The following is a 14,322-nucleotide window of genomic DNA, read 5'->3' as shown; positions in this document are numbered from 1 at the left end:
GCCTGCTCCACCATTCCATCATGGCTGATTTATTATCCCTCTCAACTCCATTTTTCTGCCTTATCCCTGTAACCTTTGATGCCCTGAGTAGTCAAGAACCTATTAACTTCTGGTTTAAATATACTCAATGACTTGGCTTCCACAGACATCTGTGGCAAAGAATTCCACAAGTTCACTACTATTCAGTTAAAGAAATTCCTCATCATCTCTATTCTAAATAGAAGTCCCTCCAGTCTGAGGCTCTGCCCCCTGGTCCTGGACTCCCCCACCATGGGAAACGCGTGTTCCACATCCAATTTATGTAGTCCTTTCAATACTTTCAATATTCTATAGGTTTTAATGAGATTCTTCCCCCCCCCCACCCCCCCATTCTTCTAAACTCCAGCAAATACAGGCTCAGAGCCATTAAATGCTCTTTGTATGTTAACCCTTTTATTCCTGGAATCATTCCTGTAAACCTCCTTTGGAACCTCTCCAATGCCAGTACATTTTTTTTAAGATAAAGGGCCCAAAATGGCTGACAATACAAGTGTGGTCTGACCAATGCCTTACAATGCCTTATAACCCATTATAAAAGATAATACGATATTAAAATATTATTATAAATACCCAAGATAGCTTATATACATTGTATGTCCATGAAGTATTGCTAGTCTCTACATAAGGTAAGTGATGGGAAATAATAAAGTAGTGATGGAGTTAGTGGGTGGAGGTGTTGATCAGCCTTACTGTTTGAGAAAAGTGACTGTTTTTGAGTCTGGTGGCCCTGCAATAGATGCTACCTACCCTCCTCCCTGACGGGATTGGGACAAACAGTCCATGAGCAGGGTTTGTCGGATGCTTCATGATGTTACTGGCCCTTTATTTTGGCACCTTTCTGTATATACACAGTGCCTATAAAAAGTATTCATCCACCCCCCCCCCGCCCCCCCCGGACGTTTTCATGTTTTATTGTTTTACAACGTTGAAACACAGTAGATTTATTTGATTTATATTGATTCTGATCAGCAGAAAAAGACTATTTCATGTCAAAGAGAAAACAGATCTTTACAAAGTGATCTAAATTAATTACAAATATAAAACACAAAATAATTGATTGCATAAGTGTTCACCCCCTCCTCTTTAATATGATGCACCAAATTATCACTGGTACAGCCAATTAGTTATAGAAGTCACATAATTAAATGGAGATCACCTGTGTGCAGTCAAGGTGTTTCAATTGATGGTAGTAAAAAATTACACCTGTATCTGGAAGGTCCAACTGCTGGTGAGTCAGTGTCCTGGCAAAAACTACACCATAAAGACAAAAGAACACTCCAAGCAACTCCACGAAAAGGTTATTGAAAAGCACAAGTCAGGAGATGGTTACTAGAAAATTTCCAAGTCACTGAATATTCCTTGGAGTACAGTTAAATCAATAATCATGAAATGGAAAGAATATGGCACAGCTGTAAATCTGCCTGGAGCAGGCTATCCTGAAAAACCGAGTGACTATGCAAGAAGAGGACTAGTGATAGAGGCCACCAAGAGACCTATGACAACTCTGGTGGAGTCACAAGCTTCAGTGGCTGAGATGGGAGGGACTGCACGTACAACAACTGTTGCCTGGGTGCTTCACCAGTCGCAGCTTTATGAGAGAATGGCAAAGAGAAAACCACTGTTACATTAAAAAAAAAACTCACCTGAAGTCTCAGCTAGAGTTTGCCGGAAGGCATGTGGGAGACTCTGAAGTCAGCTGGTAGAAGGTTCTATGGTCTGATAAAACCAAAATTGAGTTTTCTGGCCGTTAGACTAAACGCTATGTTTGTTGTAAGCCAAGCACTGCACATCATCAAAACCATACCATCCCTACTGTGAAGCAAGGTGGTAGCTGCACCATGCTGTGGGTATGCTTCACTGCAGCAGACCCTGAAAGACTTGTGAAGGTAGTGGGTAAAATGAATGCAGCAAAATGCAGGTAAATCCTGGAGGAAAACCTGATGCAGTCTGCAAGAGAACTGCAATAGACGATAATAGACAATAGGTGCAGGAGTAGGCCATTTGGCCCTTTGAGCCAGCAATGCCATTCACTGTGATCATGGCTGATCATCCACAATCAGTACCCCGTTCCTGCCTTCTCCCCATAATCCCTTGACCCCACTATCTTTAAGAGCTCTATCTAATTCTTTCTTGAAAGCATCCAGAGAATTGGCCTCCACTGCCTTCTGAGGCAGAGCATTCCACAGATCCACCACTCTCTGGGTGAAAAAGTTTTTCCTCAACTCCGTTCTAAATGGCCTACCCCTTATACTTAAACTGTGACCTGTGGTCCTAGACTACCCCAACGTCAGGAACATGTTTCCTGCCTCTTGCGTGTCCAATCCCTTAACAATCTTATATGCTTCAGTCAGATCCCCTCTCATCCTTCTAAATTCCAGTGTATACAACCCCAGTCGTTCCAATCTTTCGACATATGACAGTCCCGCCATCCCGGGAATTAACCTCGTGAACCTACACTGCACTCTCTCAATAGCAAGAATGTCCTTCCTCAAATTTGGAGACCAAAACTGCACACAATACTCCAGATGTGGTCTCACCAGGGCCCTGTACAACTGCAGAAGGACCTCTTTGCTCCTATACTCAATTCCCCTTGTTATGAGGGCCAACATGCCATTAGTCTTCTTCACTGCCTGTTGTAGCTGCATGCTTACTTTCAGTGACTGATGAACAAGGACACCTAGATCTCGTTGTACTTCCCCTTTTCCTAACTTGACACCATTTAGATAGTAATCTGCCTTCCTGTTCTTGCCACCAAAGTGGATAATCTCACATTTATCCACATTAAACTGCATCTGCCCACTCGCCTCCTCCTCCTCACATTTCACATTGCCACCCAGCTTTGTGTCATCTGCAAATTTGCTAATGTTACTTTTAACCCCTTCATCTAAATCATTAATGTATATTGTAAATAGCTGTGATTCCAGCACCGAGCCTTGCGGTATCCCACTAGTCACTGCCTGCCATTCTGAAAGGGACCTGTTAATCCTTACTCTTTGTTTCCTGTCTGCCAACCAATTTCCTATCCATGTCAGTACCCTACCCCCAATACCATGTGCTCCAATTTTGCCCACTTATCTCCTATGTGGGACCTTATCAAAGTCTGCAATTTGAGACTATTTGTTTTCCGGCAAGGCTCAAGCATAAAGCTACAGAGGAATGGCTTAAAAACAACAAAGTTAATGTCCTGGAGTGACCAAGTCACAGTCCGGACCTCAATCCAATTGAGAATTTGTGGCCAGACTTGAAAAGGGCTGTTCATTCACAATCCCCAGGCAATCTGATAGAGCTTGCACAGATTCCATTTGTAAAGAAGAACTGGGAAAAATTGGAGTGTCCAGATGTGCAAAACTGATAAAGACATATCCAAGCAACACACATCAAAGTTGCTGGTGAACGCAGCAGACCAGGCAGCATCTCTAGAATGAGGTACAGTCGACGTTTCGGGCCGAGACCTTTCGTCAGGACTAACTGAAAGAAGAGCTAGTAAGAGATTCTCTTACTAGCTCTTCTTTCAGTTAGTCCTGACGAAGGGCCTCGGCCCGAAACGTCAACTGTACCTCTTCCTAGAGATGCTGCCTGGCCTGCTGTGTTCACCAGCAACTTTGATGTGTTTTGCTTGAATTTCCAGCATCTGCAGATTTCCTCGTGTTTGCGTTTTTAAAGACATATCCACACAGGCTCATGGCTGTAACTGCTGCCAAAGGTACATCTACTAAATACTGACTTGAAGGGGGTTGATAATTAATTATGCAATCAAATATTTTGTGTTTAATGATTGTAATAAATTTAGACCAATTTGTTGAAATTTTCACTTTGACATGAAAAAGTACTTTTTGTTGACCAGTGTCAAAAAAGCCAAATTAAATCCACTGATTCAATGTTGTAAACCAATAAAACATGAAAACCTCCAAGCGGGGGTGGGAGGAATGAATACTTTATGTCCTTGATGGTGAGTAGATTGGTGCCAGTGATGCATTGGGCAGTTGAGTCTTCCTGTCTGCTGCTGTGGCTTTTCCATACCATGCAATGATGCAGCTTGTAATGATACTCCCTAATGTGCATCTGTAGAATGATGGGGAATCTGGATGTGCAAGATCTAGCTCTCTTCAAACTTCTCACAAAGTAGAGCCATTGGTGAGCTCTCTTGACTGTGTACGACGTGTTCTGGGACTGTGAGAGGTTTCCTGGGAGTTTGAAACTGCTTGCAGTTTCCACTGGTGAACCGCTGATGTAAGTGTAAGGGAGGGGGTACGGGGTGAGTTCATTGGCGTATCATTGGTGAACTTGATGATGTGACTGCTTGGGTGTTTGGCTGTGCAGTCATTACATTCTAGTCTTCTCAAAATAAATGCTAACATTCCATGTCCTTCCTTGCCAGTGACTCGACCTGCAAGGTATCCTTTATAGCAGTGGTCCCCAATCTCCGGGCTGTGAAGCGTGCAGTGGTAGCCGGGATGCATGCAGCACATCTTTAAGAAAAAAGCTGAAATAAACAAGCTAATTAATTAGGTGCTGCCCGGCACATAAATGTCGGCCCAGATCAGAGGTGATTGCTGATTTCGCTTGCTTTACGCAATTGGCAATTGCCTCTGATCTGGGCCGATATTTACGTGCCGAGCGGCACCTAATTAATTATCTTGTTTATTTAATCTTTTTTCTTAAAGATGTGCTGGGTGCGTCCCAGCTACCGCTGCACCCCTGCATGCTTTGCGACCCAGTATCCGTCTGCGCCCGGAGGTTGGGGACCCCTGCTTTACAGAATTATGCACAGGGACTCTCAAGTCCCCTTACACCTCTTGAGTTTTGAATTTTCTCCCTATTTGGAAAATAGTCTACACCTTTATTCCTTACAGGTTTCCCCTGCCATCTGAAGCTAGAGCGTTCCTATGAAACGGTTTGTAAGCCGAAATGTCATAAAGCGAAGAAGCAATTACCATTTATTTATATGGGAAAATTTTGTGAGCGTTCGCAAACCCAAAAATAACCTACCAAATCATGCCAAATAACACATAAAACGGAAAACAACAGTAACATATAGTTAAAGCAGGAATGATATGATAAATACACAGCCTATATAAAGTAGAAATACTTCTCTACAACGATTGCCTGCACACATCTCCGTAGCAAAAATCTCACGCAAGCGCTCTCGGCAGAAAATCTCACACAAGCGCTGTTGGCATAAACGCGCTGTCCAGTAACCTTTAAATTATGAAGCTGCCAAATCTACCAAATAACACATAAAAATACACAGCCTATATAAAGTAGAAATAATGTATGTACTGTGTAGTATCACTTATCGGAATTGGGAAAACAGCGCCGAGCACACTGATGATGGTGTGTTAGACTGAGTCGTTGCAGGCTGGGTGGTGCAGTGGCCCCCACCCTCCGGGCTGCCGACCCGATACATTGCCGCGAAGAATGCAGCGGTAGCCGGGAGGCACCCAGCTCATCTTGGTAAGAAAAAAGCCAAAATAAACACGCTAATTAATTAGGTGCTGCCCGGCATGTAAATGTCAGCGCAGATCAGAGGCGATTTCCGATTGCATTGCCTCTGATCTGGGCCGACAATTACGTGCTAGGCAGCACCTAATTAATTAACATGTTTATTTCGGCTTTTTTCTTGAAGATGTGCTGTGTGCCTCCCGGCTACTGCTGCATTCTCCGTGAATCAGTACAGTATCTGTCCGGGGCCCAAGTGTTGGGGTGGTGGGACACGGGGGTGTCATCTCATCATCGATCAGGGCAGGCAGCTCATCTTCTCCTATGACTGCCCGCCTCGATGTCGAAGGTTGAGGTTCGTCGTCGGCTGTGGCTGATGTGGAAGGCTTGCTTGACTGCTGAGCCTCGCGCACTTTTCTATCATACACTTGTTTGTAAGCACTCAAACCATCCTGCAAATATCCCCTAAACCTACGTACCCTTTCAAAATTAAAGTCGTATTTTATCATTGCAGCGAAAATCTCACGCAGTTACTTCACTTTCTGCATTCGGTTGCATTCGGTTTCAATTGTTATCCTTTCCTCTTCCAATTGCGTCAGCTCTTCATCTATCAGTTCTAGGTTATGGGATGCCAAAACCTCTTCAACATCATCTTCGTCAGCTTCCACCAGCCAAACTCACTTTGTCCTTACTTTGTTCACCTCGATCGAAATGCTTAATTATGTCTAGTTTTACGCTAAGTGTAACACCCTTACTCTTCCAGGCTTTTCCGACACCTTAGAACTCATCTTGCTAACGGCGGCTCAATGCAACGTGTTAAAGCAATGCCATTCCGAATCCGTGAAAGAGTGGCTGCTCGGGGCGCGCGCTGCCTTTTATCGCGCGCTGATTTCTTATCACACGCTGCCTTTCTTCGTAACAGTGAAAACACCTTCTGAAAGCAAAAACAGGGTACTAATGTAGGTCTTTCGTAACAGTGAGGTTTTGTAAAGCGAACGTTCGAAAAGCGGGGGACACCTGTATACCAAAGTGCTTGACTCTACACTTCCTTACACTATTTTCCATCTGCTACTTTGCCCATTCTCCCAATCTGCAAGCCCCACTGCAGACTCCCAACTTCCTTAACACTAACTGCCCCTTCACCTACAGTATATTCATATCATATAACATGAAAAGTAGCGGTCCCAACACTGACCCCTGCAGAACACCACTAATCATCGACAGCCAATCAGGAAAGACCTCCTTTATTCCCATTCTTTGCCTCCTGCCATTCTGCCAATTTTCTATTCATGCTTGTATCTTTCCCATAATACTATGGGCTTTTATCTGGTCAAGTAGCTTCATGCACAGCAGATTGTCAAAGGGCTTCTGAAAATCCAAGTATGAGTTTAGGGCATTGATCAGCATGTGGAAGTATGCCATTGTAGCCATTAGTGAGAATTGGTTGCAGGAGGGGCAAGACTGGCAGCTCAATGTTCTGGGATTCTGTTATTTTAGGTGTGATAGAGTGGGAGAGATTAAAGGAGGGGGTGGCATTATTGGTCAGGGAAAATATCATGGCAGTGCTCCGACAGGACAGATTGGAGAGCTCATCTACTGAGACCTAATGGGTGGAATTGAGGAATAAGAATGGGATTGCCATGTTAATAGAATTGTGTAATAGATCATCAGTCCATGGGATTTGGAGCAAATTTGTAGAGAGATTGCTGTCTGTTCCAAGAAACATAGGTATGTGATAATAATAAGGTTGTGATTTTAACTTTCCACACGTTGATTGAGTATCCCATACTATAAGAGGGCTAGGTGGGATAGAGTTTGTCAAATGTGTTCAAGAAAGTTTCCTTAATCAGTGCACAGAAGTCGCAACTAGAGACAGTGTGATACTACTACTCCTGTTAGGGAATGATACAGGGCAGGTGACAGCAGTTTGTGTCGGGGAACACTTCATATTTAGTGATCATAATGCCATTAGTTTCAGGTTTATTATGGAGTAGGATAGGTCTAGTCCTTTGGTTGAGACTAAATTGGCGAAAGGCCAATTTTGATAATATCAGAAAGGATCTGGAAAGTGTGGATTGGAGCATGTTATTTTCTGGGAAAGGTTTACTTGGTTTACTTGGTAAGTGGAAAGCCTTCAAAAGTGAAATTTTGAGAGTACAAAGTTTGTATGTTCCTGTTAGAATAAAATGCAAGGATAACAGCATTAAGGAACCATGATTTTTGAATGATATTGAGACCCTGGTTAAGAAAAAGGAGGAGGTGCATAAGAAGGTAGGAACAAATGAGGTGCTTGAGGAGTATAAAAAATGCAAGAGAACACTTAAAAGGAAATCAGGAGGACTAAAAGAAAGTATGAGGTTGCACTAGCACAGAAGGTGAAGGAGAATTCCAAGGGCTTCTACAGATACATTAAGATCAAAAGGATAGCAAGGGACAGAATTGGTTCCCTGGAAGATCAGAGTGTTCATGGACCATATACAGATTATAGAAGAGGATGAAATGTTTGCTGTCTTAATGAAAGGTCTTTTTCTGTGCTGTGGTATTCTATGACTAAGAGTTGGTGTTTACAATGCAGTGGCATTTGGTAAATAGTTATAAAGTTCATTGAAACAGGGCTGTTTTTTCTTTCTGTAAAAATGCCCTATGGTGCCGAATCATGCGTGATTGAATTATAATCACCAGCTCTGGAGAAATTATTTTCCTTTCATAAATTCTATGCAACTCTGTTAAAATACTGCTTTTGCAAATACAGTTTACTAGATATGTTGTAAAGTATTGAACAAATTTGTATATATCCTAATCATCTATATGACGTGTTGAATAAAAAAAAATACCCATGCGGTCTACAGTTTAAAACACTAAGAACAGTAATATGGTTTAGAGTTAATCAAACCAAGTCTTATTTTGTGTGACAACTTAAAAATAAATGCTTAATTATTTTGGTATTCTAATGATTGTACTAATATCTCCAGTGTGGTTCTGTGGAATACATGGCTCCTGAAGTAGTAGAGACATTTACAGAAGAAGCATCATTTTATGATAAGCGTTGTGATCTATGGAGTCTTGGAGTAATTCTGTACATCATGCTGAGTGGAAACCCACCCTTTGTGGGGAATTGTGGAACGGACTGTGGCTGGGACAGAGGAGAGGCCTGTAGAGCTTGTCAGGTAAGACAGTATATTAAATCTGCAGGCGATAATTTGTCATATTAGTCAGGAGCATGGCGTATTTGTAAAAGAGAAAATTATTGATGAAACTGAAGAATGTCATTACAAGAAAATGGGGCAGTGTCTGATATGAGTATTCTTATTTGAATTCAATGGTGCAGATAGCACAGGTTTCCAGTAAGCACCTCCCAGTCAGATTGATATCACACTTTAACTGTAGTATTTTGTTTCCCAGGAACTAACTGGATAGTCTTTCATCCCCTGAATCTCCTTATTTTCAGTTACTCCAACAACAATTCTGTATACACTAAGGACTTTTCCTCTCCTACATTTTGTCTACAGGATAAATTGCAACACCCTTCCTCTCTGTTTTTTGTTGATTTGCTTACAGCTGCAAAGTCTCCTTTCATCTCATAATCTGAGTCCTTATTTTAACAACAAGTTCACAAGGACCTGTATTTCCCATCATGTTCTTCACTAATTTGGAACCAGCGATGCTTCCACAGAGTTCATATATAAACACAAAATATTTCTTGGTGGAAGTTCATTAGCTTGCCACTTCGATTTTCACAGATTTTTCTCACTGAGATTTTGATTGTTAATTTTTTAATCCATCAGTGTTGGTATTTATTCGCTGTTTTACTGTACACTGTTTAAGCAATGAGAAAGCAAAGTATTCTAAAAAGCAGATGAGATAATATATTGAACTAAATTCTCTAAAAGTTTAGAAAATCTCAACAATCATAAATCATAACAGTCTTGGTAAAGCTAAAATATTAAAATCAATCTGAGATTGAATACTTCGAAGGTAAACAGTCCTCTTGGGCATTTAAGTCTTAAGATATGAGCAAGTTCTTTCTATGAAACTGGAAACTTAGTACATTTGCAAAGCATTTCTGTAATACTCAAGACTATCTGGCTGTACATTGATTATATAGTTGTAACGAGTCAAAAATGTTTTCAGGTTTAAACATTTTTTAAAAAGTAATTAATAGTCAATAATAAATTAGTAGTCATAAAGAAATTCACAGAGTTTATAGTTTATCAGGATTCTATTTTCCCAGTTGCAGTTATTCTCTTGCTTGCAATTTATTTGGTAAGTGGACTGTAATTTAATAGATGTTATTTGCAGGGTATTACTAATATATGGTGAAGGAATAATCAATGCAATGATGCCAGTATGATCTGATACAGTCTGTAAATAAATGCAATGAGTACAATGGAATGATGAAAGATGCAATAAAACTATGAATATTTTGCTGACCACGGAACACTGCTAATGTAAACCATGTCCTTAATTAGAAGTGATAGAGGTTCTTTTCATTGCTCCATTATTCTTGGTAAAAATTTTGATTGTCGCTTCATTCACATGTCTGTCTTGATATAAGTGTAACCCTTCGGTTCGGCCAGCATGCATTTGTCTAGGGGAAGACAGCCTCTGGCCCGGTCAAACTGAGAAATCTCGTTTGTGTGGATGCTGCGTGATGCGTTGCCCAGTTGCAAATCCGTACTGCAAAATATCAGACAGTACACCATGTGGAATTAAACGATTTAACTTTATAATCTGACTATAGGGTTAGTAAAGAAAAAGGGCCCATTTTAATGAAACAATCTAAAGCACACATTGGAGCTCACAGTTCCATCCATTCATTCCCCATTGACTTCCTCTAAGCAGCGCCGGCCATTACATTAACAGTGAAACTTTACAGCGTGTTACATAAGGATGACAAGCGAGCATACTCTTATCACTTCCCTCTCCTTTCTCTTGGATGTGTTGTTATTTAAGTGGATCACTTATGTACTTCATCCAGTTGGGTTTTTTTTTTGCTTACATGCTTAAATGTTGGTGGTTTGTGTCCAATTTTTAGTAGATTATGCCTTTACTAATGTTGCTGATGATGAAAGTCCCTGCACGGGTCACTAGGAATTGAACAAAGGATCGATTCCACCCCTCCCTCCCCCCCCCCGCTGTTCAACCCACTCTGCCACCCAACTACAAGCTCTCACCCCCCCAAAAAAAAAATCTTCCAGATGCTTCTCTAGCCTGGTCTTAGAAAGAAGTTGTCATAATTTGATGTAGGAACTGACTATTTTCTGGGACAGTCACCCAGACATTATTAATTGAGCAATTAGGAGATTGTTTGTTTTGCTGTTAGTATATATTGCCAAGATGTATTATAATGAATGCCTCTTGCCAACAGAACATGCTGTTTGAGAGTATACAGGAAGGTAAATATGACTTCCCAGAAAAGGACTGGGCACATGTTTCCAGTGGCGCTAAGGATTTGATTTGTAAGTTGTTGGTACGTGATGCAAAGGATAGACTCAGTGCTTCACAAGTTCTTCAACATTCTTGGGTCCAGGGGGTAAGTATATAGGAATAAAATAGGTTATTTGATATACTAATTAGCATACTGCCCTTAACTGAATGCATTTGTTCATAAAAATGTGCCAGAGGATTTTAATTGGTTTAATTGTGGTTTTTGGTAATATCATATTTAAATATCACAAAGTTTGTCTAGTCAGTTAGTAACCATAACCCAACTTTTACATTTACTGTTTCACAATGCACTATATCCTGCATTATTTCAATATGTAGGCCAAAGTTTGCTGTTGGAATATTTCTTGTCATAGAAATCGCACTTTCAAAATTATTCCATAACTGATAATAATCAGTGAAATTGTGATCTTTTCGTCCACGCTTTTCAGTTTAAGACACCTCAATTTTTCTGTTATTGATAAGATAATGTTCATAAAGATACCATTATATTATTTCAAGGCTGAGCAGATTAAAGATCCCAGTCTTTGGACTAGTAATATCCCTCAGTCAACATTATTGGAACAGATAATTTACTATTTCCAAAAGCTTGCAGAATATTTTGGTTGCTGCCTGTCCTATATTACTGGTATTTAATAGCTGTAATTCACTTTGACATGTTCTGAGGTTGTGAGAGGCACTATATAAATTCTATTTATTCCAATTTTAGCCATTCCTATTGTGAAACAGGAAGGACTTTTGCCATTTTAAAAAGTGTGTGCTTTTTTTTTCCTGAACAGATCATGAATCATTATTTCATTTAACACCTGAAGCATTTGTTGATGTCAGGGAACATAAGCATCTTTTGCCTCTTAAATAGATCAGAGATCTTAAGACAATCAAATTGTTGCTTTGGATTCCAGTGATCACCAAGTTAATTATTCCAATTCAGTTTTGCTGAACTTGACCCAAAGTTTAACATAATTTGAGAAACTACTTCAGGATATTGTTGTAGGTGTATATCTCTCATTATTCTGTATAAAAACATACCAAAACCAATATTATCTTTTTAAAATATTCCCTTGTATTCAATTTTGCCAAAATTTTGCATTCTTTTTGTTCCCAATATTATTTTTAAGTTATTTTAAGGAAAGCTTTTTGAAATTAAAATCAAATATTTATCATACTGTTAATTTTCTCTTTCATTGTAGAATGCCCCAGAAAGGCGTCTGCCCACACCACAGCTTCTGCAGAGGCAAGTAGTATTCTATACTTTCGTATTAACTCAGATAGGAATTACCTCATGGTCCTTTGCACACCTTCCATCACATGAATCCACATCATCTGGCCATACACATTGTGCAATGTCTGTTCCAGAATGTGAATGAGACAAACATTCAAGTGTGAAATAACCAGAGTACTCATTTGGTGTAATGTTCTCTAATTTAGTTTATGATTGCCTAACTTATGGACCACACACGTACATTAGAGCATTTAGGAGACCAGCACAATATGTTTGTTGGCCCCTGTGAGGTTGCAAGCATCTTCTGCTAGGTGGGAATAGAATAGGACATTTTTCTGTTCCTTCCCTTCCCTCCACCGTTCCAAACCCCAGTCCATACCATCCCCCAACCTGAGTCTCACCAATCAGGAACTGGGTTGGGCAGAGCTGAGAGTGCGAACTCACCGAGCTGGCAAGGTCACTTTGTAGCTGTTTTGCTTGGTCTCCTGTCGCAGCTTGTTCTCTCCTGTGCACGGTTGTTCATTTACGACTTGCAAATAGTCTGATTTATGAACAGTTCTCAAGAATGAAACCATTTTCTAACCCGAAGTTCTATATTTTTATAAAGATATAATAGGGAGCTAATCCCCACTCGTATTATTTCAGGCCAAGCATTAGGGCAGCTTTTCAATCTACTTGAATGAGATGGAATTTTGAAAAGGGTCGGTGAATTGGTTTATTATTGTCACATAATCCAAGCGACAGTGGAAAAAAATAGTTTTGCATGTTGTCCTTGATCATCGCAACAGTTCATTGAGGTAATACAAGGTAAAAGAATATAATACAGAATAAAGTGTTTGAGTTACATAGAAAGTACAGTGCATGTAGACAATGAAGTGCAAAGCCATAACAACATCAATTCAGGGTTGTACAAGTCACCTAGCGGATGGAGTATCTGGACCTTTCGGGACATCATTGTGAGCACTTGTTTGTAGCAGAGACAGTGAGAGTTTTAAAAAGAACCCAGGACTTTGTGTGACTTTTCAGTGGGCTGCAATCATAACTATTTATTAAGCACTTGGCTTGGGAGAAGAAGTGTGCAGTAGTGATTGGGATTTCATAGGTAGAAGAGCAAACAGGAGATCCTTTGGATGTGAGAGAGACACCCAGATGATATATTGCTTTGCATGTACCAGGGTCAGGAATGTCTTGATCAGGTCCACAGCATTATAACGGAGGAGGGTGGTAGTCGTTGTACATATTGGTACCAAAGACATAAAAGGAAGCAAGGTGTTAGCGGAGCGGCCATAGCGGAAGCAGCCATTGCGTGAGTGGGGCAGTGGTAGAGTGGTCAGGCTTTGGCTCAACAAACTTGGGCATGAACAGGCAAAGTTTCTATATTCTAATAAGTTTTTTTTCTCTTTCTCTGACTATTAGTACATAGCTGATGTGGGTGAGATAACTTCTTTGTACGAGATGTGGGAACTCTGGGAGACTTCCAGTCTCCCTGATAATAAAATCTGCACAAAATGCTTTCAAACATTCCTTGTATGTTAACGTTTTCATTCCTGGAATCATTCTCATGAACTTCCTCTGGACCCGGAGAAGGCAACTAAAAAGTCCATCAATAGAGAAAAGGTGAAATATGATGGTAAGGTAGCCAATAATATAGGAGAGGATAGAAAGAGTAAAAGAAAGGTGAGAGTGGATATCGGACCGCTAGAAAATGATACTGGAGAGGCACTAAAGACGGTCAAAGAAATGGTGGACGAATTTAGTAAGTATTTTGTTTCAGTCTTCACTGTGGAAGACACTAGCAGGATGCTATAAATCTGAGTGTGTCAGGGGGCATAAGTGAGTATAATTGCTATTACTAAGGAGAAGTTGCTTGGGAGGCCAAAATGACTGAAGGTAGATAAGTCACTTGGACCAAATGGTTCTGAAGGGGGTAGCTGAATAGATTATGGAGGCATTAGTAGTGATATTTAAAGAATCACTAGATTCTGTAATGATCCCAAATGAATGGACCATTGCAAATATCATTCCACTCTTTAAGAAGGGAGGGGACAGAAGAAAATGGAATCATTAATTAACGATAAGGTTTCGGGGTACTTGAAGGCACATGATAAAATAGGCTAAAGTCAGTGTGGTTTCCTTAAGGACAAATCTTGCCTGACAAATCTGTGTGAACTCTTTTT

The 14,322-nt window shown here is 40.5% G+C and overlaps 1 protein-coding gene across 7 annotated transcripts in view; it reads left to right on the top strand.

The window, feature by feature from the left end:
* LOC134354966 (MAP kinase-interacting serine/threonine-protein kinase 1-like) overlaps positions 1 to 14,322 on the top strand; it is an 80,021-nt gene that overhangs the window by 49,536 nt on the left and 16,163 nt on the right. For all 7 annotated transcript variants that reach the window (XM_063064528.1, XM_063064530.1, XM_063064529.1 and 4 more), the window contains 3 exons: positions 8,451 to 8,645; positions 10,847 to 11,011; positions 12,114 to 12,157. In XM_063064528.1, the coding sequence (XP_062920598.1) occupies positions 8,451 to 8,645; positions 10,847 to 11,011; positions 12,114 to 12,157 (404 nt within the window). The remainder of the gene's footprint in view (positions 1 to 8,450; positions 8,646 to 10,846; positions 11,012 to 12,113; positions 12,158 to 14,322) is intronic.

Source organism: Mobula hypostoma, chromosome 12 (assembly GCF_963921235.1).
Source record: "Mobula hypostoma chromosome 12, sMobHyp1.1, whole genome shotgun sequence".
Classification (NCBI taxonomy): domain Eukaryota; kingdom Metazoa; phylum Chordata; class Chondrichthyes; order Myliobatiformes; family Myliobatidae; genus Mobula; species Mobula hypostoma.
This window is presented reverse-complemented; position numbering and strand designations above follow the sequence as displayed.